A 24,312-nucleotide genomic window follows, 5' to 3' on the forward strand; every position below is an offset into this window, starting at 1 on the left:
TTAAATTCAACAAAGTTTTATTTGTTTTTAATTTTAAATAGTTTTAATAATCATTACATTGAATACATATTAAATGAACTTGAAAACCCTTAATGACGGTTAGTCTATCACTAGAATCAATTCACGCATTAAATTCGGTACTGTTTCTTTTCTTATTTTTTTGTTTGCTTTTTTCGAAATGATAATAGGACATATAAATAATGTTTCTTAACCTTGGAATATTTTCTAACTAATTATAGGCCAAGATAGGATAAAGTAAAAAAAATACATTAATAAATATTCAAAAGATATGATTCATATTTTAAGTTGTTGATAGTTTATTTTTACATATTATTGAACAAAAATAACAGTTGTCTTCTTTTCTTAAATTTTAAAAACAATAATGAAAAGAGTAAATATGTTAAACTAAAAGTAATGTTTAACTAATATTTTTTTAGTTAGAAAAAAATATGAAAAAAGAAATGTAATATATATATATATATAATGTTAAAAAAATCACATTGAATTAATAAGTATTTTTTCATTAAAAAAATAAAGAGATATCCCCTTGTATATGTTTAATTTTAGAGTTTTATTTGAGACCAATGCTATAATTTTCAAATACCTAATGATACTCAATTATTGATTCATAAGATTGGTAAGATGGTATAATTTATAGTTTAGTCCAAAATATATGGGAAATTCTTATTATTCCTATAGCTCATTTTATATTCACGTGTTTACACTGGTGAAAAGAATTTAAAATTTTTAAATTGAAGAAATAAACAAATTTTATATGATAAAATTTTCAAATATTATAACGTGATAATAATAAGAATAACTTGAACCTGAGAGTAAAGTTTTAAAAAATTTACTAAGAGTAAAAACCATATAAGAAGAAAAAACAAAAATAATGTCTATTATCAAAATAATATTTAAATTATTAATTTCATATATACTATATTAACAGTTAATTAATTTTAAACAATTAAACATACAAAGATATCCCTCCAAATGGAGAAAATTTAAACAATGACCTTCAAATACCACTTATCTAAAAGAGATACACTAGTCTAATGTGTAGCATCTCTAAATCTCCCAAACTCTTAGGATTGCACATATTTAATAACAATATTAAAATACTATGAAGTCTCACACCCCCTCGACATTTTATGGTATACTATATTAGGATATGCAATTATCTCTTACTACGGAGCATATAAATTAGTAACGATAATATAACATGAAATTAACAACAATTTCTCAAAACATCTAGATCACCCACTAGAGAAAAGAATGTCATAATACGAAAATTAGCCATGGTAAAAAAAGAGAGAATTATGAACAATAGAAAATATTTTAAATTCAACAAAGTTTTATTTGTTTTTAATTTTAAATAGTTTTAATAATCATTACATTGAATACATATTAAATGAACTTGAAAACCCTTAATGACGGTTAGTCTATCACTAGAATCAATTCACGCATTAAATTCGGTACTGTTTCTTTTCTTATTTTTTTGTTTGCTTTTTTCGAAATGATAATAGGACATATAAATAATGTTTCTTAACCTTGGAATATTTTCTAACTAATTATAGGCCAAGATAGGATAAAGTAAAGAAAAATACATTAATAAATATTCAAAAGATATGATTCATATTTTAAGTTGTTGATAGTTTATTTTTACATATTATTGAACAAAAATAACAGTTGTCTTCTTTTCTTAAATTTTAAAAACAATAATGAAAAGAGTAAATATGTTAAACTAAAAGTAATGTTTAACTAATATTTTTTTAGTTAGAAAAAAATATGAAAAAAGAAATGTAATATATATATATAATGTTAAAAAAATCACATTGAATTATTAAGTATTTTTTCATTAAAAAAATAAAGAGATATCCCCTTGTATATGTTTAATTTTAGAGTTTTATTTGAGACCAATGCTATAATTTTCAAATACCTAATGATACTCAATTATTGATTCATAAGATTGGTAAGATGGTATAATTTATAGTTTAGTCCAAAATATATGGGAAATTCTTATTATTCCTATAGCTCATTTTATATTCACGTGTTTACACTGGTGAAAAGAATTTAAAATTTTTAAATTGAAGAAATCAACAAATTTTATATGATAAAATTTTCAAATATTATAACGTGATAATAATAAGAATAACTTGTGAAAAGCGTCCTGTTTGCAATCACCAACTATTGGTTCCAATGTGTTCCCTTGCCGATGAAAGTGATACACACTGCTGAAGCTGTATGTCGATCTTTCCTGTGGTCAAGCAGTGATAAGATAACAAGAAAATCTCCGGTCTCCTGGGAGCAAACATGTCGGCCAAAGAAAGTGGGGGGACTGAACATTATTGACCTCAAGATTTGGAGGAAAGTTAGTCTTCTGAAAATGCTCTGGAATCTTAGCGGCAAATCTGATAGCCTATGGATAAAATGGGTGCATTGCTTTAATATAAAAAACAAGAACATTATGAATGTCCCTATTAAAGCTTCATGGTCCTGGATTTTAAAAGCTATACTAAATCAAAGGCAAACAGGGATGGCTCTCCCTTGTTGGGACAAAATGATGCAGCTGAGCAAATTTAAGAACCGAGAAATGTATCATGCTCTTCTGCCTGCTCAACCTGCGGTACAATGGCAGAGATTAGGTTTCACAAACATTGCTAGACCAAAAGCTCAGTTTATTATGTGGGTCGCTTGCAATAACAAACTCCCTTGCAAAGAAAGACTCCATCGGTTTGGCTTACTAAGTACCAGCAAATGCACATTCTGCAATGCTATTGAAACACTAAATCACTTGATGTTTGAATGCCCAGTTACTTATGTGATTTGGGAATTTGTGCTTAATTGGTTGCAACAGGGCCACTCACCTCTTAGATGGGAAGAGGAAATTAAATGGGTGATGGAGAAATGCAAAGGAAAAGGTAGCAAAGCAACAATCCTCAAATGTGCATTTACTGAAACTATATATGAAACATGGATATTCCGGAACAGGTGCTGTTTTGGGAGATCAAAGGAGAGTGACAATGTTAACATTGGTCCGAGTATTACTGATTATATTGTCTATAGGAGCTGGCCGAATCATAAACTTAGGAAGTATGTTGCTAAGTTAATGATGTAAAAGTTAGTTGCTGAGCGGCGGGATCTCGTGATCGCCTTGTTCTTCATTGTTTTTGGGTTGAATAAAGTATCTTCATTTCCAAAAAAAAAAAAAAAATAAGAATAACTTGAACCTGAGAGTAAAGTTTTAAAAAATTTACTAAGAGTAAAAACCATATAAGAAGAAAAAACAAAAATAATGTCTATTATCAAAATAATATTTAAATTATTAATTTCATATATACTATATTAACAGTTAATTAATTTTAAACAATTAAACATACAAAGATATCCCTCCAAATGGAGAAAATTTAAACAATGACCTTCAAATACCACTTATCTAAAAGAGATACACTAGTCTAATGTGTAGCATCTCTAAATCTCCCAAACTCTTAGGATTGCACATATTTAATAACAATATTAAAATACTATGAAGTCTCACACCCCCTCGACATTTTATGGTATACTATATTAGGATATGCAATTATCTCTTACTACGGAGCATATAAATTAGTAACGATAATATAACATGAAATTAACAACAATTTCTCAAAACATCTAGATCACCCACTAGAGAAAAGAAAGTCATAATACGAAAATTAGCCATGGTAAAAAAAGAGAGAATTATGAACAATAGAAAATATTTTAAATTCAACAAAGTTTTATTTGTTTTTAATTTTAAATAGTTTTAATAATCATTACATTGAATACATATTAAATGAACTTGAAAACCCTTAATGACGGTTAGTCTATCACTAGAATCAATTCACGCATTAAATTCGGTACTGTTTCTTTTCTTATTTTTTTGTTTGCTTTTTTCGAAATGATAATAGGACATATAAATAATGTTTCTTAACCTTGGAATATTTTCTAACTAATTATAGGCCAAGATAGGATAAAGTAAAGAAAAATACATTAATAAATATTCAAAAGATATGATTCATATTTTAAGTTGTTGATAGTTTATTTTTACATATTATTGAACAAAAATAACAGTTGTCTTCTTTTCTTAAATTTTAAAAACAATAATGAAAAGAGTAAATATGTTAAACTAAAAGTAATGTTTAACTAATATTTTTTTAGTTAGAAAAAAATATGAAAAAAGAAATGTAATATATATATATATATATAATGTTAAAAAAATCACATTGAATTATTAAGTATTTTTTCATTAAAAAAATAAAGAGATATCCCCTTGTATATGTTTAATTTTAGAGTTTTATTTGAGACCAATGCTATAATTTTCAAATACCTAATGATACTCAATTATTGATTCATAAGATTGGTAAGATGGTATAATTTATAGTTTAGTCCAAAATATATGGGAAATTCTTATTATTCCTATAGCTCATTTTATATTCACGTGTTTACACTGGTGAAAAGAATTTAAAATTTTTAAATTGAAGAAATCAACAAATTTTATATGATAAAATTTTCAAATATTATAACGTGATAATAATAAGAATAACTTGTGAAAAGCGTCCTGTTTGCAATCACCAACTATTGGTTCCAATGTGTTCCCTTGCCGATGAAAGTGATACACACTGCTGAAGCTGTATGTCGATCTTTCCTGTGGTCAAGCAGTGATAAGATAACAAGAAAATCTCCGGTCTCCTGGGAGCAAACATGTCGGCCAAAGAAAGTGGGGGGACTGAACATTATTGACCTCAAGATTTGGAGGAAAGTTAGTCTTCTGAAAATGCTCTGGAATCTTAGCGGCAAATCTGATAGCCTATGGATAAAATGGGTGCATTGCTTTTATATAAAAAACAAGAACATTATGAATGTCCCTATTAAAGCTTCATGGTCCTGGATTTTAAAAGCTATACTAAATCAAAGGCAAACAGGGATGGCTCTCCCTTGTTGGGACAAAATGATGCAGCTGAGCAAATTTAAGAACCGAGAAATGTATCATGCTCTTCTGCCTGCTCAACCTGCGGTACAATGGCAGAGATTAGGTTTCACAAACATTGCTAGACCAAAAGCTCAGTTTATTATGTGGGTCGCTTGCAATAACAAACTCCCTTGCAAAGAAAGACTCCATCGGTTTGGCTTACTAAGTACCAGCAAATGCACATTCTGCAATGCTATTGAAACACTGAATCACTTGATGTTTGAATGCCCAGTTACTTATGTGATTTGGGAATTTGTGCTTAATTGGTTGCAACAGGGCCACTCACCTCTTAGATGGGAAGAGGAAATTAAATGGGTGATGGAGAAATGCAAAGGAAAAGGTAGCAAAGCAACAATCCTCAAATGTGCATTTACTGAAACTATATATGAAACATGGATATTCCGGAACAGGTGCTGTTTTGGGAGATCAAAGGAGAGTGACAATGTTAACATTGGTCCGAGTATTACTGATTATATTGTCTATAGGAGCTGGCCGAATCATAAACTTAAGAAGTATGTTGCTAAGTTAATGATGTAAAAGTTAGTTGCTGAGCGGCGGGATCTCGTGATCGCCTTGTTCTTCATTGTTTTTGGGTTGAATAAAGTATCTTCATTTCCAAAAAAAAAAAAATAAGAATAACTTGAACCTGAGAGTAAAGTTTTAAAAAATTTACTAAGAGTAAAAACCATATAAGAAGAAAAAACAAAAATAATGTCTATTATCAAAATAATATTTAAATTATTAATTTCATATATACTATATTAACAGTTAATTAATTTTAAACAATTAAACATACAAAGATATCCCTCCAAATGGAGAAAATTTAAACAATGACCTTCAAATACCACTTATCTAAAAGAGATACACTAGTCTAATGTGTAGCATCTCTAAATCTCCCAAACTCTTAGGATTGCACATATTTAATAACAATATTAAAATATTATGAAGTCTCACACCCCCTCGACATTTTATGGTATACTATATTAGGATATGCAATTATCTCTTACTACGGAGCATATAAATTAGTAACGATAATATAACATGAAATTAACAACAATGTCTCAAAACATCTAGATCACCCACTAGAGAAAAGAAAGTCATAATACGAAAATTAGCCATGGTAAAAAAAGAGAGAATTATGAACAATAGAAAATATTTTAAATTCAACAAAGTTTTATTTGTTTTTAATTTTAAATAGTTTTAATAATCATTACATTGAATACATATTAAATGAACTTGAAAACCCTTAATGACGGTTAGTCTATCACTAGAATCAATTCACGCATTAAATTCGGTACTGTTTCTTTTCTTATTTTTTTGTTTGCTTTTTTCGAAATGATAATAGGACATATAAATAATGTTTCTTGACCTTGGAATATTTTCTAACTAATTATAGGCCAAGATAGGATAAAGTAAAAAAAAATACATTAATAAATATTCAAAAGATATGATTCATATTTTAAGTTGTTGATAGTTTATTTTTACATATTATTGAACAAAAATAACAGTTGTCTTCTTTTCTTAAATTTTAAAAACAATAATGAAAAGAGTAAATATGTTAAACTAAAAGTAATGTTTAACTAATATTTTTTTAGTTAGAAAAAAATATGAAAAAAGAAATGTAATATATATATATATATATATATAATGTTAAAAAAATCACATTGAATTAATAAGTATTTTTTCATTAAAAAAATAAAGAGATATCCCCTTGTATATGTTTAATTTTAGAGTTTTATTTGAGACCAATGCTATAATTTTCAAATACCTAATGATACTCAATTATTGATTCATAAGATTGGTAAGATGGTATAATTTATAGTTTAGTCCAAAATATATGGGAAATTCTTATTATTCCTATAGCTCATTTTATATTCACGTGTTTACACTGGTGAAAATAATTTAAAATTTTTAAATTGAAGAAATAAACAAATTTTATATGATAAAATTTTCAAATATTATAACGTGATAATAATAAGAATAACTTGAACCTGAGAGTAAAGTTTTAAAAAATTTACTAAGAGTAAAAAACATATAAGAAGAAAAAACAAAAATAATGTCTATTATCAAAATAATATTTAAATTATTAATTTCATATATACTATATTAACAGCTAATTAATTTTAAACAATTAAACATACAAAGATATCCCTCCAAATGGAGAAAATTTAAACAATGACCTTCAAATACCACTTATCTAAAAGAGATACACTAGTCTAATGTGTAGCATCTCTAAATCTCCCAAACTCTTAGGATTGCACATATTTAATAACAATATTAAAATATTATGAAGTCTCACACCCCCTCGACATTTTATGGTATACTATATTAGGATATGCAATTATCTCTTACTACGGAGCATATAAATTAGTAACGATAATATAACATGAAATTAACAACAATTTCTCAAAACATCTAGATCACCCACTAGAGAAAAGAAAGTCATAATACGAAAATTAGCCATGGTAAAAAAAGAGAGAATTATGAACAATAGAAAATATTTTAAATTCAACAAAGTTTTATTTGTTTTTAATTTTAAATAGTTTTAATAATCATTACATTGAATACATATTAAATGTAATACCCTATTTAATTCTTTTTAGAAAAATAGTAATGATGTTGGTTGAGATAGAACTAGATGGCAAAATGGGCATTATGACTTAGTTAAAGGGCAATTGTGACATTTTGCTCACCATAAGTTCTAAGGCTTGTTTGGTCCCTCACTTGTTCCAAAACAGATTTTTTTGTGGGAAGAAAGATTGGAAACGTGAAATAGAAGGAGGGAGAGAGGAACTTGTCATTCTTCAACCTTGCATGCACCAAGAATCATCTTCAAGCTCCGTTTTTCGCCCCAGTCATCTCAGTTTCGACTACTTCTTCCATCTAAAGGTGAGTCCATAGATAGAAAATGGGGTTTGACTCATTTGGGAACTTTTGGGGTTTAAGGGTTTTGAGAAATTAGGCTTAAATCCTTGCTAATGCCATGTTTTGATGTTGTTGATTGCTTGTTTATACTGTATGTTGGCTAGATACACCCTTAATTCGTACATGCAGGTGAAATCAAGGGGTTAAAGTACCCCAGGACAGAACTGATGAGTTCTGCGTTTTTCTATTTCTGCTATGGGCCGCTAAGCGGGCTAAGACCGCTAAGCGGTACTGAGCACTTTTCCAGAAATTCGCGGTTCCGCTAAGCGGGCCCAGTCTGCCCGCTGAGCGGAGGATGCTGTTGTGAAGAAAAAATAAAAATCGCGAGCCCGCTAAGCGGACGTGAGGCCGCTAAACGGGGAAACAGTTGTGTTTCGCCACTGGAAAGCCCGCTTGCAGGCCGCTAAGCGGCCAGTGCTGGGCAGAACTTTATTTTTCCTTCCCCTGAGGGCAGTTTCTGATTTTAAACGTAACCGGACCCCTCCTTGATTATTATTATGCATATGAACGTCCGGAGAATGGTGTTTTATGACACACATTACCGATAATCCTATTCATTTTATTTATGTGGAATATTATACATAATGTTGGATAGGTATATTCCATAAATCCTTGACTATACAATTGTGTTTGATTCCGAATACTTTTGATGAGATAAGTATGAATCTATATTGATGTCCAATGTTTTGGTTGAACATTCGGATTGGCTTGTGTTATGATATTACACTTGATGTGTGTGCGTATGCTTGAATCGGAGTGGCCGGGGTTAGGTTGGGATATACTTCTTACTATGATGTAAGGTATTATCCTGGACCATGTGGTCCGTGGAATAGTCCGATGTTATGATCAGAGGTCGCGCACCTGAGCTACCGTGGTAGTGTTCTCGTGAGTGCCGTGAGGGGCCTATACTCATTGACGATGACACTTTTGTGTGCACGGTATGGTGGGGCTATGTGGCCATGTAGGCTATTACATAGTGGTTGTAACTCACCTCTAGTAAAGTCATGTAGACTAATACTAGGCTTTCGCCCGGTGGGACCATGCGTCAAGGTGGCGGTTTGTACTCGGTGTAACCCACTAGCGTGAAGGAGGTTAACGGGATAATGACGCCAATTAGGCCAGGTCATGGTACGGCCATTTAGGCTTGTGGACTCGTTTAACCCTCTTGCAGTGAGCTTGTACAAGTCCCTTGACACTAGGCATGGGTGGACTCATCGAGGGTGCGTTCATTCCATAATCTAGCCGAGGTTTATTACACTTCTTGATTCCCCGCATAAGGATACGGGTTTTGCATACTTGTTTGTGATATATTTGTGTGTTTGTATGTGATGAGTCCAATGGTGGATAAATCATTTGGTTGCTCCGTACCTGTACCGGATGTGAGGATTACCCGAATCCATGGCGGATTCGTTTGTTTTGCATGTACCCTTTAGATCCGAGAGGACTAATAGGATAGGCGGACTCACTGAGATTTAGTAATCTCATCCCATTCCAATTCTATCTTTTTTCAGGTGGTTCAAGGCAAGATCGTGGCAAAGGCAAGGCGGATTAGTCCTTTGGCGGTGATGCTAGATATTATCTTTTGTTCGCATTTTATGCTTTTGTAGTACTCTATTGGATATTGTACTATTTTGGATGTATTATCATTTTGGCCATGATACATTCGGCTCTTGTACCTCGTGCTTGTGATGTTTTTATTATTATCTTTCCGCTGCGACATTATGTAATCATTGTCTTTATGAACCATATATAATACTTTATGCATATTATTCTAGACAAATATGTGTAGGGTGTTACAGTTGGTATCAGAGCAGGTCGATTCTCGGCTTTGCTAAAGACACATCATAATGCAGCACAATTCTACCTCATATGTGTATAGCCGGCATGATTCCGTGTGTCTTACCTATGGCATTGAGCCTGATCAACTTAATTTCGTGTGTAGGACAGACAGGGAGATGGCTGAGCAGCGCAGAGGTCCCGGAAGGTCGAGAACTAGGAATGTGGAATCCGAGCAAGCAGCTGGGAATGCAGGCGTACCTTGGCAGCAGATAATGCAACAGATGCAACAGCAGAATCAGATGATGATGCAGATGATGCAGGGTATGCAAGGACAACAACCTCCTGCTTCGGTTCCTGTTCCCCAAGCTCCAGCAGGGCCAGATTTTCGTGCTTTCTTCAGAATGGATCCCCCAGAGTTTGCAGGTGGCTTAGACCCAGTAATAGCTCATGACTGGTTGGCTAGTATGGAGAGGATATTCCAGGCAATCCAGTGTAACGAAGAAGAGAAGGTGATCTTCGCTACTCAGAAGATGAAAGGACCAGCTCTTAGGTGGTGGAATACTGCGTCTACCTATTTCACTACCCAGGAGATCCCTAAGGACTGGCATCATTTCAAGGCGGCATTTCTGGAGAAGTATTTCCCTAACAGTGTTCGGACCCAAAGAGAAAGAGAATTCCAGAATTTCAAGCAAGGCAATTTGTCTGTTTCCGAGTATGCTGAAAAGTTTGAAGATATGGCCGATTACTCACGACAGGCTGTTTATGCTCCAGATGAGTTATGGAAGATTGATCAATTCTTGATGGGTTTAAGGGCCGACATTGCTCATAGTGTGTCCCAGAGGGAGTTTACTACTTATGCTGAATGTTTGAGGCAATGTTATGTGGCGGAGAACAGCCTAAAGAGGGTGCAAGAAGAAAGGAACCAGAGTAGGACTAACTACAGGGAACAAGGGAAGTCTGCTCAACACTTGAAGCCCCGTGGTTTCCCACCAAAGAAGAAGCAAGGATATGGCGACCAATCGGCTCAACCTCCTTATTGTCACAAGTGCAAGAAGAAACATGCTGGGGAGTGTGAACCTACTCCAATTACTTGTTTCAGATGTGGCGAGCCGGGTCACAAATCCCCGTTATGTCCAAAGAAGAAAGATCAGGAGAAGACTACAGGTCGTGTTTATACCTTAGATGCAAGAAAGGCCAAAGGAAACAACAATCTCATCGCAGGTACTTGTTATGTAAACAATCAACCCTTATGTGTGTTAGTTGATTGCGGAGCTACGCATTCTTTTATCTCTACCGAGTGTGCTTACCGACTTGGTTTGGAAGTTACTCCCTTACCCGACCCTATGGTCATTTCTTCAGCCACGGACGATACAGTGGAAGCCCAACTGATTTGTAAGGATTGTTCAGTATCTTTTAATGGTCGTGACTTTCCGATTGATCTAATTTGTTTACCTCTTAAGAGACTCGATGTCATTCTTGGAATGGATTGGTTGTCTCCTAATTCGGTATATATTGGTTGCAAGGAAAAAGCCATATTCATTCCTGCTAAAGAAACATCCTCCGACGATGCAATTACCAAGTTGATTGAAGGTACGATCAGCGCGGTCAATTATCTCGTTTCACAAGAAAGATCTTTTCTTTTGGTTCTTTCCGAGGAACCCTCCGTGAGGGTGGTATTGTCGGAAATACCTGTAGTGTGCGAATATCCTGATGTCTTTCCTGAGGATATCACTTCTCTTCCTCCGGAAAGGGAAGCGGAATTCTCAATTGATCTTATTCCTGGCACCGCCCCAGTTTCTATCACTCCATATAGGATGTCTCCTATTGAACTCAGAGAACTGAAGAGCCAGCGGAAAGAGCTTCTAGCTAAGCATTTTATTCGGCCCAGTGTTTCTCCTTGGGGAGCTCCTGTTCTATTGGTGAAAAAGAAGGATGGGAGTATGCGTTTGTGCATCGACTATCGTCAGCTGAATAAGGTCACTATAAAGAACAAATACCCCTTACCGCGGATTGATGACCTCCTAAATCAGTTGAAAGGAGCCAGTGTGTTCTCGAAGATTGATCTCAGGTCAGGATATCATCAGATTCGGGTTAAGAGCTCGGATATACCTAAGACTGCATTCAGGACTCGGTATGGTCATTACGAGTTTTTAGTTATGCCTTTTGGTGTGACTAATGCTCCGGCGGTTTTCATGGATTATATGAATCGAATCTTTCAACCGTACCTGGATCAGTTTGTAGTGGTTTTCATTGATGACATCTTAGTGTATTCACGTTCCCCGGAAGAACATGCAGAGCATTTGCGGATTGTGTTATCTACTCTTCGAGAGAAGCAATTGTACGCCAAGTTCAGTAAGTGTGAATTTTGGCTACCCGAAGTAAGTTTCCTTGGTCACGTCATCTCAGGAGGAGGCGTGGCAGTGGATCCTTCTAAAGTAGAAGCGGTGGTGAATTGGGATCGACCGAAGAGTGTGACAGAAGTCAGAAGTTTCCTGGGTTTGGCAGGTTATTACCGGAGGTTTATCATGGGATTCGCTAAATTAGCATTACCATTGACAAGACTTACCCGGAAGGAGGTTGCATTTGAGTGGGACTCCGAATGTGAGGAGAGTTTTCAGAAACTTAAGGAGAAGTTGACCACTGCACCTGTGCTAGTGATTCCAGACCCGGACCGATCTTACGAAGTGTTCTGTGATGCTTCTAAGAGAGGTTTAGGCGGAGTATTGATGCAAGACGGTAAAGTCGTGGCTTATGCGTCTCGACAATTGAAATCTCATGAAGAGAATTACCCTACTCATGACCTTGAGCTTGCGGCAATAGTCTTTACACTCAAGGTATGGCGTCACTACTTGTATGGAGTTCACTTTGAGATGTTCAGTGATCATAAAAGCTTGAAGTACCTCTTCGATCAGAAAGAGTTGAACATGCGGCAAAGGAGATGGATGGAGTATCTTAAAGACTTCGACTTTGAACTGAAATACCATCCAGGGAAGGCTAATAAGGTAGCGGATGCCTTAAGTAGGAAGGAATTTCGGGTTGCAGAGTTAATGATGTTAGAACATGGATTACTAGAGAAGTTTCGGAACCTCAACCTCCAGTTCGATTGGACACCCAATGGTGTACTAATTAGTAACTTGAGTATTCAGAACGAACTGCGGGAGAGAGTTCGAGTAACTCAAGTATATGACGATCAATTGCAAGCAAGTGAGTATATGCCCGACTTTAATAGAGCGCCTGATGGACTCCTTTTATTTAAAGGGAGAATGTGTATACCGGATGATGATGAACTGAAACGCTTGATTCTCGATGAGGCACACAAGAGTAGATATTCTATTCATCCTGGATCGACAAAAATGTATCAAGACTTGAAGAAGGATTTTTGGTGGCCAGGAATGAAGAAGGAGATTGCAGAATATGTGGCACGGTGTCCTATCTGCCAACAGGTTAAGATTGAACATCAACGACCAGGTGGGATGTTACAACCATTAGAGATACCTGTGTGGAAGTGGGATTCTATCTCTATGGACTTCATTGTGGGATTACCTCGTGCTCGAGGCGGATATGACTCCATATGGGTAATAGTGGATAGATTGACTAAGTCTGCTCACTTTTTGCCTGTAAAGACGACCCACAAGGTGATACATCTCGCGAAACTTTTCATAGCGGAGATTGTGCGGTTACATGGTGTGCCATCCAGTATAGTGTCTGATAGAGATCCAAAGTTCACTTCGAGATTCTGGAAGGCGTTCCATAAGGAAATGGGGACTAGACTGGATATGAGTACTTCTAATCATCCTCAAACTGACGGGCAAACAGAAAGAACCATTCAGACGATAGAAGATATGTTAAGAGCTTGTATTCTGGAAGAAGGTGGGAGTTGGAAGGATCATTTACCCTTGGCAGAGTTCGCATATAATAACAGTTACCATGCCAGTTTGGGTATGGCTCCCTATGAAGCTCTATATGGGAGAAGGTGTCGATCTCCTGTGTGTTGGGCTGAAGTGGGAGAAAAGAGTATTCTTGGACCGGAGGTTATACAAGAGACTACTGAGAAGGTCAAAGAGATTCAAGATAACCTTAAGAAAGCTCAAGACCGACAGAAAAGTTATGCGGACAAGCGAAGGAGGCCGTTGGAATTCGATGTTGGGGACCATGTGTATTTGAAGGTTACCCCGAGGCTAAGATTGGGAGGACCGTTCAGAACGCGTAAGCTTAGTCCGAGATATGTGGGACCCTACCAGATTTTGAGTCGGGTAGGCGAAGTGGCGTATCAGTTAGCATTGCCACCTTCGTTATCCGGTCTGCATGATGTGTTCCATGTGTCTCAACTCCGAAGGTTCGTGCCTGACACTTTTCACCCCATCCTCCCAGATTCTGTTGAAGTAGAACCAGATCTCTCCTATGATCCCCAACCTTGCGGTATTTTGGAGCATGCTAGCAAGTCCCTAAGGAACAAAGAGATACCTCTCGTGAAAGTGTTGTGGGACGAAGCGCGTCCTGAGGAGGCTACGTGGGAGCTTGAGTCAGAGATGCGTGAATCCTATCCTCATTTGTTCTGGTAAGTTTTTGAATTCGAGGACGAATTCTAATTAAGGGGGGGAGAATGTAATACCCTATTTAATTCTTTTTAGAAAAATAGTAATGATGTTGGTTGAGATAGAACTAGATGGCAAAATGGGCATTATGACTTAGTTAAAGGGCAATTGTGACATTTTGCTCACCATAAGTTCTAAGGCTTGTTTGGTCCCTCACTTGTTCCAAAACAGATTTTTTTGTGGGAAGAAAGATTGGAAACGTGAAATAGAAGGAGGGAGAGAGGAACTTGTCATTCTTCAACCTTGCATGCACCAAGAATCATCTTCAAGCTCCGTTTTTCGCCCCAGTCATCTCAGTTTCGACTACTTCTTCCATCTAAAGGTGAGTCCATAGATAGAAAATGGGGTTTGACTCATTTGGGAACTTTTGGGGTTTAAGGGTTTTGAGAAATTAGGCTTAAATCCTTGCTAATGCCATGTTTTGATGTTGTTGATTGCTTGTTTATACTGTATGTTGGCTAGATACACCCTTAATTCGTACATGCAGGTGAAATCAAGGGGTTAAAGTACCCAAGGACAGAACTGATGAGTTCTGTGTTTTTCTATTTCTGCTATGGGCCGCTAAGCGGGCTAAGACCGCTAAGCGGTACTGAGCACTTTTCCAGAAATTCGCGGTTCCGCTGAGCGGGCCCAGTCTGCCCGCTGAGCGGAGGATGCTGTTGTGAAGAAAAAATAAAAATCGCGAGCCCGCTAAGCGGACGTGAGGCCGCTAAGCGGGGAAACAGTTGTGGTTCGCCACTGGAAAGCCCGCTTGCAGGCCGCTAAGCGGCCAGTGCTGGGCAGAACTTTATTTTTCCTTCCCCTGAGGGCAGTTTCTGATTCTAAACGTAACCGGACCCCTCCTTGATTATTATTATGCATATGAACGTCCGGAGAATGGTGTTTTATGACACACATTACCGATAATCCTATTCATTTTATTTATGTGGAATATTATACATAATGTTGGATAGGTATATTCCATAAATCCTTGACTATACAATTGTGTTTGATTCCGAATACTTTTGATGAGATAAGTATGAATCTATATTGATGTCCAATGTTTTGGTTGAACATTCGGATTGGCTTGTGTTATGATATTACACTTGATGTGTGTGCGTATGCTTGAATCGGAGTGGCCGGGGGTTAGGTTGGGATATACTTCTTACTATGATGTAAGGTATTATCCTGGACCATGTGGTCCGTGGAATAGTCCGATGTTATGATCAGAGGTCGCGCACCTGAGCTACCGTGGTAGTGTTCTCGTGAGTGCCGTGAGGGGCCTATTCTCATTGACGATGACACTTTTGTGTGCACGGTATGGTGGGGCTATGTGGCCATGTAGGCTATTACATAGTGGTTGTAACTCACCTCTAGTAAAGTCATGTAGACTAATACTAGGCTTTCGCCCGGTGGGACCATGCGTCAAGGTGGCGGTTTGTACTCGGTGTAACCCACTAGCGTGAAGGAGGTTAACGGGATAATGACGCCAATTAGGCCAGGTCATGGTACGGCCATTTAGGCTTGTGGACTCGTTTAACCCTCTTGCAGTGAGCTTGTACAAGTCCCTTGACACTAGGCATGGGTGGACTCATCGAGGGTGCGTTCATTCCATAATCTAGCCGAGGTTTATTACACTTCTTGATTCCCCGCATAAGGATACGGGTTTTGCATACTTGTTTGTGATATATTTGTGTGTTTGTATGTGATGAGTCCAATGGTGGATAAATCATTTGGTTGCTCCGTACCTGTACCGGATGTGAGGATTACCCGAATCCATGGCGGATTCGTTTGTTTTGCATGTACCCTTTAGATCCGAGAGGACTAATAGGATAGGCGGACTCACTGAGATTTAGTAATCTCATCCCATTCCAATTCTATCTTTTTTCAGGTGGTTCAAGGCAAGATCGTGGCAAAGGCAAGGCGGATTAGTCCTTTGGCGGTGATGCTAGATATTATCTTTTGTTCGCATTTTATGCTTTTGTAGTACTCTATTGGATATTGTACTATTTTGGATGTATTATCATTTTGGCCATGATACATTCGGCTCTTGTACCTCGTGCTTGTGATGTTTTTATTATTATCTTTCCGCTGCGACATTATGTAATCATTGTCTTTATGAACCATATATAATACTTTATGCATATTATTCTAGACAAATATGTGTAGGGTGTTACAGTTGGTATCAGAGCAGGTCGATTCTCGGCTTTGCTAAAGACACATCATAATGCAGCACAATTCTACCTCATATGTGTATAGCCGGCATGATTCCGTGTGTCTTACCTATGGCATTGAGCCTGATCAACTTAATTTCGTGTGTAGGACAGACAGGGAGATGGCTGAGCAGCGCAGAGGTCCCGGAAGGTCGAGAACTAGGAATGTGGAATCCGAGCAAGCAGCTGGGAATGCAGGCGTACCTTGGCAGCAGATAATGCAACAGATGCAACAGCAGAATCAGATGATGATGCAGATGATGCAGGGTATGCAAGGACAACAACCTCCTGCTTCGGTTCCTGTTCCCCAAGCTCCAGCAGGGCCAGATTTTCGTGCTTTCTTCAGAATGGATCCCCCAGAGTTTGCAGGTGGCTTAGACCCAGTAATAGCTCATGACTGGTTGGCTAGTATGGAGAGGATATTCCAGGCAATCCAGTGTAACGAAGAAGAGAAGGTGATCTTCGCTACTCAGAAGATGAAAGGACCAGCTCTTAGGTGGTGGAATACTGCGTCTACCTATTTCACTACCCAGGAGATCCCTAAGGACTGGCATCATTTCAAGGCGGCATTTCTGGAGAAGTATTTCCCTAACAGTGTTCGGACCCAAAGAGAAAGAGAATTCCAGAATTTCAAGCAAGGCAATTTGTCTGTTTCCGAGTATGCTGAAAAGTTTGAAGATATGGCCGATTACTCACGACAGGCTGTTTATGCTCCAGATGAGTTATGGAAGATTGATCAATTCTTGATGGGTTTAAGGGCCGACATTGCTCATAGTGTGTCCCAGAGGGAGTTTACTACTTATGCTGAATGTTTGAGGCAATGTTATGTGGCGGAGAACAGCCTAAAGAGGGTGCAAGAAGAAAGGAACCAGAGTAGGACTAACTACAGGGAACAAGGGAAGTCTGCTCAACACTTGAAGCCCCGTGGTTTCCCACCAAAGAAGAAGCAAGGATATGGCGACCAATCGGCTCAACCTCCTTATTGTCACAAGTGCAAGAAGAAACATGCTGGGGAGTGTGAACCTACTCCAATTACTTGTTTCAGATGTGGCGAGCCGGGTCACAAATCCCCGTTATGTCCAAAGAAGAAAGATCAGGAGAAGACTACAGGTCGTGTTTATACCTTAGATGCAAGAAAGGCCAAAGGAAACAACAATCTCATCGCAGGTACTTGTTATGTAAACAATCAACCCTTATGTGTGTTAGTTGATTGCGGAGCTACGCATTCTTTTATCTCTACCGAGTGTGCTTACCGACTTGGTTTGGAAGTTACTCCCTTACCCGACCCTATGGTCATTTCTTCAGCCACGGACGATACAGTGGAAGCCCAACTGATTTGTAAGGATTGTTCAGTATCTTTTAATGGTCGTGACTTTCCGATTGATCTAATTTGTTTACCTCTTAAGAGACTCGATGTCATTCTTGGAATGGATTGGTTGTCTCCTAATTCGGTATATATTGGTTGCAAGGAAAAAGCCATATTCATTCCTGCTAAAGAAACATCCTCCGACGATGCAATTACCAAGTTGATTGAAGGTACGATCAGCGCGGTCAATTATCTCGTTTCACAAGAAAGATCTTTTCTTTTGGTTCTTTCCGAGGAACCCTCCGTGAGGGTGGTATTGTCGGAAATACCTGTAGTGTGCGAATATCCTGATGTCTTTCCTGAGGATATCACTTCTCTTCCTCCGGAAAGGGAAGCGGAATTCTCAATTGATCTTATTCCTGGCACCGCCCCAGTTTCTATCACTCCATATAGGATGTCTCCTATTGAACTCAGAGAACTGAAGAGCCAGCGGAAAGAGCTTCTAGCTAAGCATTTTATTCGGCTCTTGTACCTCGTGCTTGTGATGTTTTTATTATTATCTTTCCGCTGCGACATTATGTAATCATTGTCTTTATGAACCATATATAATACTTTATGCATATTATTCTAGACAAATATGTGTAGGGTGTTACATTAAATGAACTTGAAAACCCTTAATGACGGTTAGTCTATCACTAGAATCAATTCACGCATTAAATTCGGTACTGTTTCTTTTCTTATTTTTTTGTTTGCTTTTTTCGAAATGATAATAGGACATATAAATAATGTTTCTTAACCTTGGAATATTTTCTAACTAATTATAGGCCAAGATAGGATAAAGTAAAAAAAAATACATTAATAAATATTCAAAAGATATGATTCATATTTTAAGTTGTTGATAGTTTATTTTTACATATTATTGAACAAAAATAACAGTTGTCTTCTTTTCTTAAATTTTAAAAACAATAATGAAAAGAGTAAATATGTTAAACTAAAAGTAATGTTTAACTAATATTTTTTTAGTTAGAAAAAAATATGAAAAAAGAAATGTAATATATATATATATATATATATATATATATATATATATATATATATATATATAATGTTAAAAAAATCACATTGAATTAATAAGTATTTTTTCATTAAAAAAATAAAGAGATATCCCCTTGTATATGTTTAATTTTAGAGTTTTATTTGAGACCAATGCTATAATTTTCAAATACCTAATGATACTCAATTATTGATTCATAAGATTGGTAAGATGGTATAATTTATAGTTTAGTCCAAAATATATGGGAAATTCTTATTATTCCTATAGCTCATTTTATATTCACGTGTTTACACTGGTGAAAATAATTTAAAATTTTTAAATTGAAGAAATAAACAAATTTTATATGATAAAATTTTCAAATATTATAACGTGATAATAATAAGAATAACTTGAACCTGAGAGTAAAGTTTTAAAAAATTTACTAAGAGTAAAAAACATATAAAAAGAAAAAACAAAAATAATGTCTATTATCAAAATAATATTTAAATTATTAATTTCATATATACTATATTAACAGCTAATTAATTTTAAACAATTAAACATACAAAGATATCCCTCCAAATGGAGAAAATTTAAACAATGACCTTCAAATACCACTTATCTAAAAGAGATACACTAGTCTAATGTGTAGCATCTCTAAATCTCCCAAACTCTTAGGATTGCACATATTTAATAACAATATTAAAATATTATGAAGTCTCACACCCCCTCGACATTTTATGGTATACTATATTAGGATATGCAATTATCTCTTACTACGAAGCATATAAATTAGTATTGATAATATAACATGAAATTAACAACAATTTCTCAAAACATCTAGATCACCCACTAGAGAAAAGAAAGTCATATTACGAAAATTAGCCATGGTAAAAAAAGAGAGAATTATGAACAATAGAAAATATTTTAAATTCAACAAAGTTTTATTTGTTTTTAATTTTAAATAGTTTTAATAATCATTACATTGAATACATATTAAATGAACTTGAAAACCCTTAATGACGGTTAGTCTATCACTAGAATCAATTCACGCATTAAATTCGGTACTGTTTCTTTTCTTATTTTTTTGTTTGCTTTTTTCGAAATGATAATAGGACATATAAATAATGTTTCTTAACCTTGGAATATTTTCTAACTAATTATAGGCCAAGATAGGATAAAGTAAAAAAAAATACATTAATAAATATTCAAAAGATATGATTCATATTTTAAGTTGTTGATAGTTTATTTTTACATATTATTGGACAAAAATAACAGTTGTCTTCTTTTCTTAAATTTTAAAAACAATAATGAAAAGAGTAAATATGTTAAACTAAAAGTAATGTTTAACTAATATTTTTTTAGTTAGAAAAAAATATGAAAAAAGAAATGTAATATATATATATATATATATATATATATATATATATATATAATGTTAAAAAAATCACATTGAATTAATAAGTATTTTTTCATTAAAAAAATAAAGAGATATCCCCTTGTATATGTTTAATTTTAGAGTTTTATTTGAGACCAATGCTATAATTTTCAAATACCTAATGATACTCAATTATTAATTCATAAGATTGGTAAGATGGTATAATTTATAGTTTAGTCCAAAATATATGGGAAATTCTTATTATTCCTATAGCTCATTTTATATTCACGTGTTTACACTGGTGAAAAGAATTTAAAATTTTTAAATTGAAGAAATAAACAAATTTTATATGATAAAATTTTCAAATATTATAACGTGATAATAATAAGAATAACTTGAACCTGAGAGTAAAGTTTTAAAAAATTTACTAAGAGTAAAAAACATATAAGAAGAAAAAACAAAAATAATGTCTATTATCAAAATAATATTTAAATTATTAATTTCATATATACTATATTAACAGTTAATTAATTTTAAATAATTAAGCATACAAAGATATCCCTCCAAATGGAGAAAATTTAAACAATGACCTTCAATGTAACACCCCACACATATTTGTCTAGAATAATATGCATAAAGTATTATAAATGGTTCATAAGACGACAAATACATAATGTTTTGCAGCGGAAAGTAGAAGTGTACGAATACAAAAACCGAATGTATCATGGCCAAAATACAAGTACATCATAATAGTACATGTCCAAAATACATAAACTAGCAAGCACGATAAGAACTAAAAGAAACATCCAAGCATCACCAAGAGATCTAATCCATCTTTCCCTTACCGCGATCTTGTCTCGAACCACCTGAAAAAAATATAATTGGAATGGGATGAGATTACTAAATCTCAGTGAGTCCGCCTATCCTACTAGTCCACTCGGATCTAAAGGGAACATACTATAAATGAACGAATCCACCATTGATTCGGGGTTATTCTTACTTCCGGTACAAATACGGAGCAAATAATCAATTCATCCGCCATTGGATGAATAATGCAAATGTACAATTATATAAGAAACCAAGTATGCAAAACCCGCATCCATATACGGGGAATCCAGAAACGCGTTAATGCCTCGACTAGGTTATAAAAACACACCCTCGATGAATCACGCCCATGCCTATTATCAAGAGACTTGTACAAGCACACCGCAAGATGATTAGACGGGTTTGCACAAGCCTAAATGGCCGCGAGATGACCTTAGCCTAATTGGCGTCATTGTCCCGTTAACCATCTTCACGCACATGTGTTAACGCCGAGTACAATACGCCATCTTGACACATGGGTCCATCGGGCGAAAGCCTAGTGATGTAGCCTACATGGCACCACTAGAGATGGTTTACCTGTCATGCGTAGGCCTACTTGGCCGCATAACGCCACCATACCGAGCACGCAAGTGTGTTAATGCCAAGTGGGAAATGCCTCAAGACCCTCACAAGCACACTGCAACGGTAGCTCAGGTGTGAGCCCAAGATCACACGATCGTGGCTGTCCCATTGGTCACAAAGCCCGGGACATAACGCAACCTAGCCCCCGGCCCGTTTCGATTCAAGCATACACACACATCAATCGCCAATCACACAAGCACACAATCCCAATTGTTTAACCCAAACAACGGGCATCAACAATATATTCATGTCTCATCACAATATAGCATTCACATTTAAACATAATGTAGCAATTAAGTGCAATGAGATTAATTCATTCTAATCATGCATAATTCACATATTAAAATTACCACATCCATGATCATATATGACATTAGCATGTTTAAATACCAATTAAACAAGTCTCACATGACTAAGGAGACATCCGGTTCCCTTTACGGAACGAAACTGTTCTCGGGGGAAATAGCAACATACAATTTCACTCGACAAGACACACTAAGTGGGGTTCAAATATAACTAAATCAAGCATTCTGGTTTGGGGACCAATTTTATTAGAAAGTACACGTCACTAGCTTTCCAACGATATAAAGTTTGCGTGAAACGGACTTACGACGCAAAAGTTACGAATTTCCGAAGTTTGCTGATTTTTCACCCTGCGCCCAGGGTAATCGGTTACTGGTCCCAGAGTAACCGATTACTGGCTTCAAAAATGCCCATCCACGCCAAATTACACAGGGTAATCGGTTACCCAGGTCCCAGTAACCGATTACTCTGATGCAGAATCAATTTTCTGCGTTTTAGAAGCCCTAAACCAGTCCCAAACAACCTATAGATGATCCCCTACACTTGTATAACAGTCCAAACGGAATTGCATCACTTAATTGCAAATAGAAACATTAGCATGCAAAGAATAGGGCAAAACAAACAGATTTAGCATCATTGATTAACACTTCACTCATAATCCCTAAACCCCAATTGAACCCTTACATGCAAAACCCCCAAGGTTACTAACTATGGACTCACCTTAGAGTTGGAGAAGATGATGATGACAGAGCTGAAAGCAAGATGATGATGATGATGAGAACAAGTATGGGACAGAATTCTGGTACATGCAGAGTTGAAGCTTGGACCAAGATGGGACTCCTCCTCCTCTTCCTCTCTTTCCACACTTCTCTCCCTTTTCTTCTCTAACCAAAAATTCTGGTTTTTTAGAAATAAAGAAGATGAGCAACCAAACATGCCCCATTTCTATTTAAGGGTGAAATTACTAATATGCCCCTCTTATTGCTACTAATAGGTTAAGCTAGTCCCATAAACCAATTAGTAGAAATATATATACCATATTTATCCACCTTATTTCATACTAATCATATTAGCAAATATAAAGATTGAATAAATATAATATCGGGTATTACTTTCTCCCCCCCTTAAATAGAATTCGTCCTCGAATTCAAAGGAAACTTACCAAAACAAGTGAGGATAAGATTCCCGCATCTCTGACTCAAGTTCCCAAGTAGCTTCCTCAGGACGCGTCTCATCCCACATCACTTTCACGATAGGTATCTCCTTACTCCGGAGGGACTTGCTAGCACGCTCCATGATACAACAAGGTTGAGGATCATAGGAAAGATCTGGTTCTACTTCAACAGAATCCGAAAGGATAGGATGAAAGGTCTCGGGCACGAACTTTCGGAGCTGAGATACGTGGAATACGTCATGCAGCCCGGATAGTGAAGGTGGTAATGCCAACTGATAAGCCACTTCACCTACCCGTCTCATAATCTGGTACGGTCCTACATATCTCGGACTGAGTTTACGCGTTTTGAACGGTCCTCCCAATCTCAATCTTGGAGTGACCTTCAAATACACATGGTCACCAACTTCAAATTCTAAAGGTCTCCTTCGCTTGTCCGCATAGTTCTTTTGTCGGTCTTGGGCCTTCTTGAGATTATCCCGGATCATCTTAACTTTCTCGGTAGTTTCTTGTATAATCTCTGGTCCAAGAATACTCTTCTCCCCTACTTCGGCCCAACATAGTGGTGATCGACATTTTCTCCCATATAGAGCTTCATAGGGAGCCATACCCAAACTAGCATGGTAACTGTTGTTGTAAGCGAACTCTACCAACGGCAAATGATCTTTCCAACTCCCACCTTCTTCTAAAATGCAAGCTCTCAACATATCTTCAATTGTCTGGATTGTCCTCTCCGTCTGCCCATCAGACTGAGGATGGTTAGACGTGCTCATATCCAATCTAGTTCCCAATTCCTTACGAAACATCTTCCAAAATCTCGAAGTGAATTTTGGATCACGATCAGTCACTATACTGGACGGCACTCCATGCAACCGTACAATCTCTGCTATGAAAAGCCTTGCGAGATGAATCACTTTGTGAGTGGTCTTTACAGGTAAAAAGTGAGCAGACTTAGTTAACCTGTCCACTATTACCCATATAGAATCATGTCCGCCTCGAGTACGAGGTAATCCCACAATGAAATCCATAGAGATAGAATCCCATTTCCACGTTGGTACCTCCAGTGGTTGCAACATTCCTCCTGGCCTCTGGTGTTCAATCTTAACCTGTTGACAAATGGGACATTGTGCCACATACTCTGCAATCTCCTTCTTCATCCCTGGCCACCAAAAGTCTTTCCTCAAATCTTGATAC

The 24,312-nt window shown here is 36.1% G+C and overlaps 1 protein-coding gene across 1 annotated transcript; it reads left to right on the plus strand.

Moving 5' to 3' along the window:
* The first annotated feature begins 4,945 nt into the window (after positions 1–4,945).
* On the plus strand, positions 4,946–5,527 carry LOC131642986 (uncharacterized). Its single transcript, XM_058913131.1, has one exon. It carries the CDS (start codon positions 4,946–4,948, stop codon positions 5,525–5,527), a length of 582 nt encoding a protein of 193 aa, XP_058769114.1.
* The last annotated feature ends 18,785 nt before the right edge of the window (positions 5,528–24,312 follow it).

Source organism: Vicia villosa, unplaced genomic scaffold (assembly GCF_029867415.1).
Source record: "Vicia villosa cultivar HV-30 ecotype Madison, WI unplaced genomic scaffold, Vvil1.0 ctg.006344F_1_1, whole genome shotgun sequence".
Lineage (NCBI taxonomy): Eukaryota > Viridiplantae > Streptophyta > Magnoliopsida > Fabales > Fabaceae > Vicia > Vicia villosa.

Excerpts from the sequence above, each read along its gene's own strand:
- LOC131642986 (XM_058913131.1), top strand. The coding sequence starts at position 4,946 with ATGGCTCTCCCTTGTTGGGACAAAATGATGCAGCTGAGCAAATTTAAG.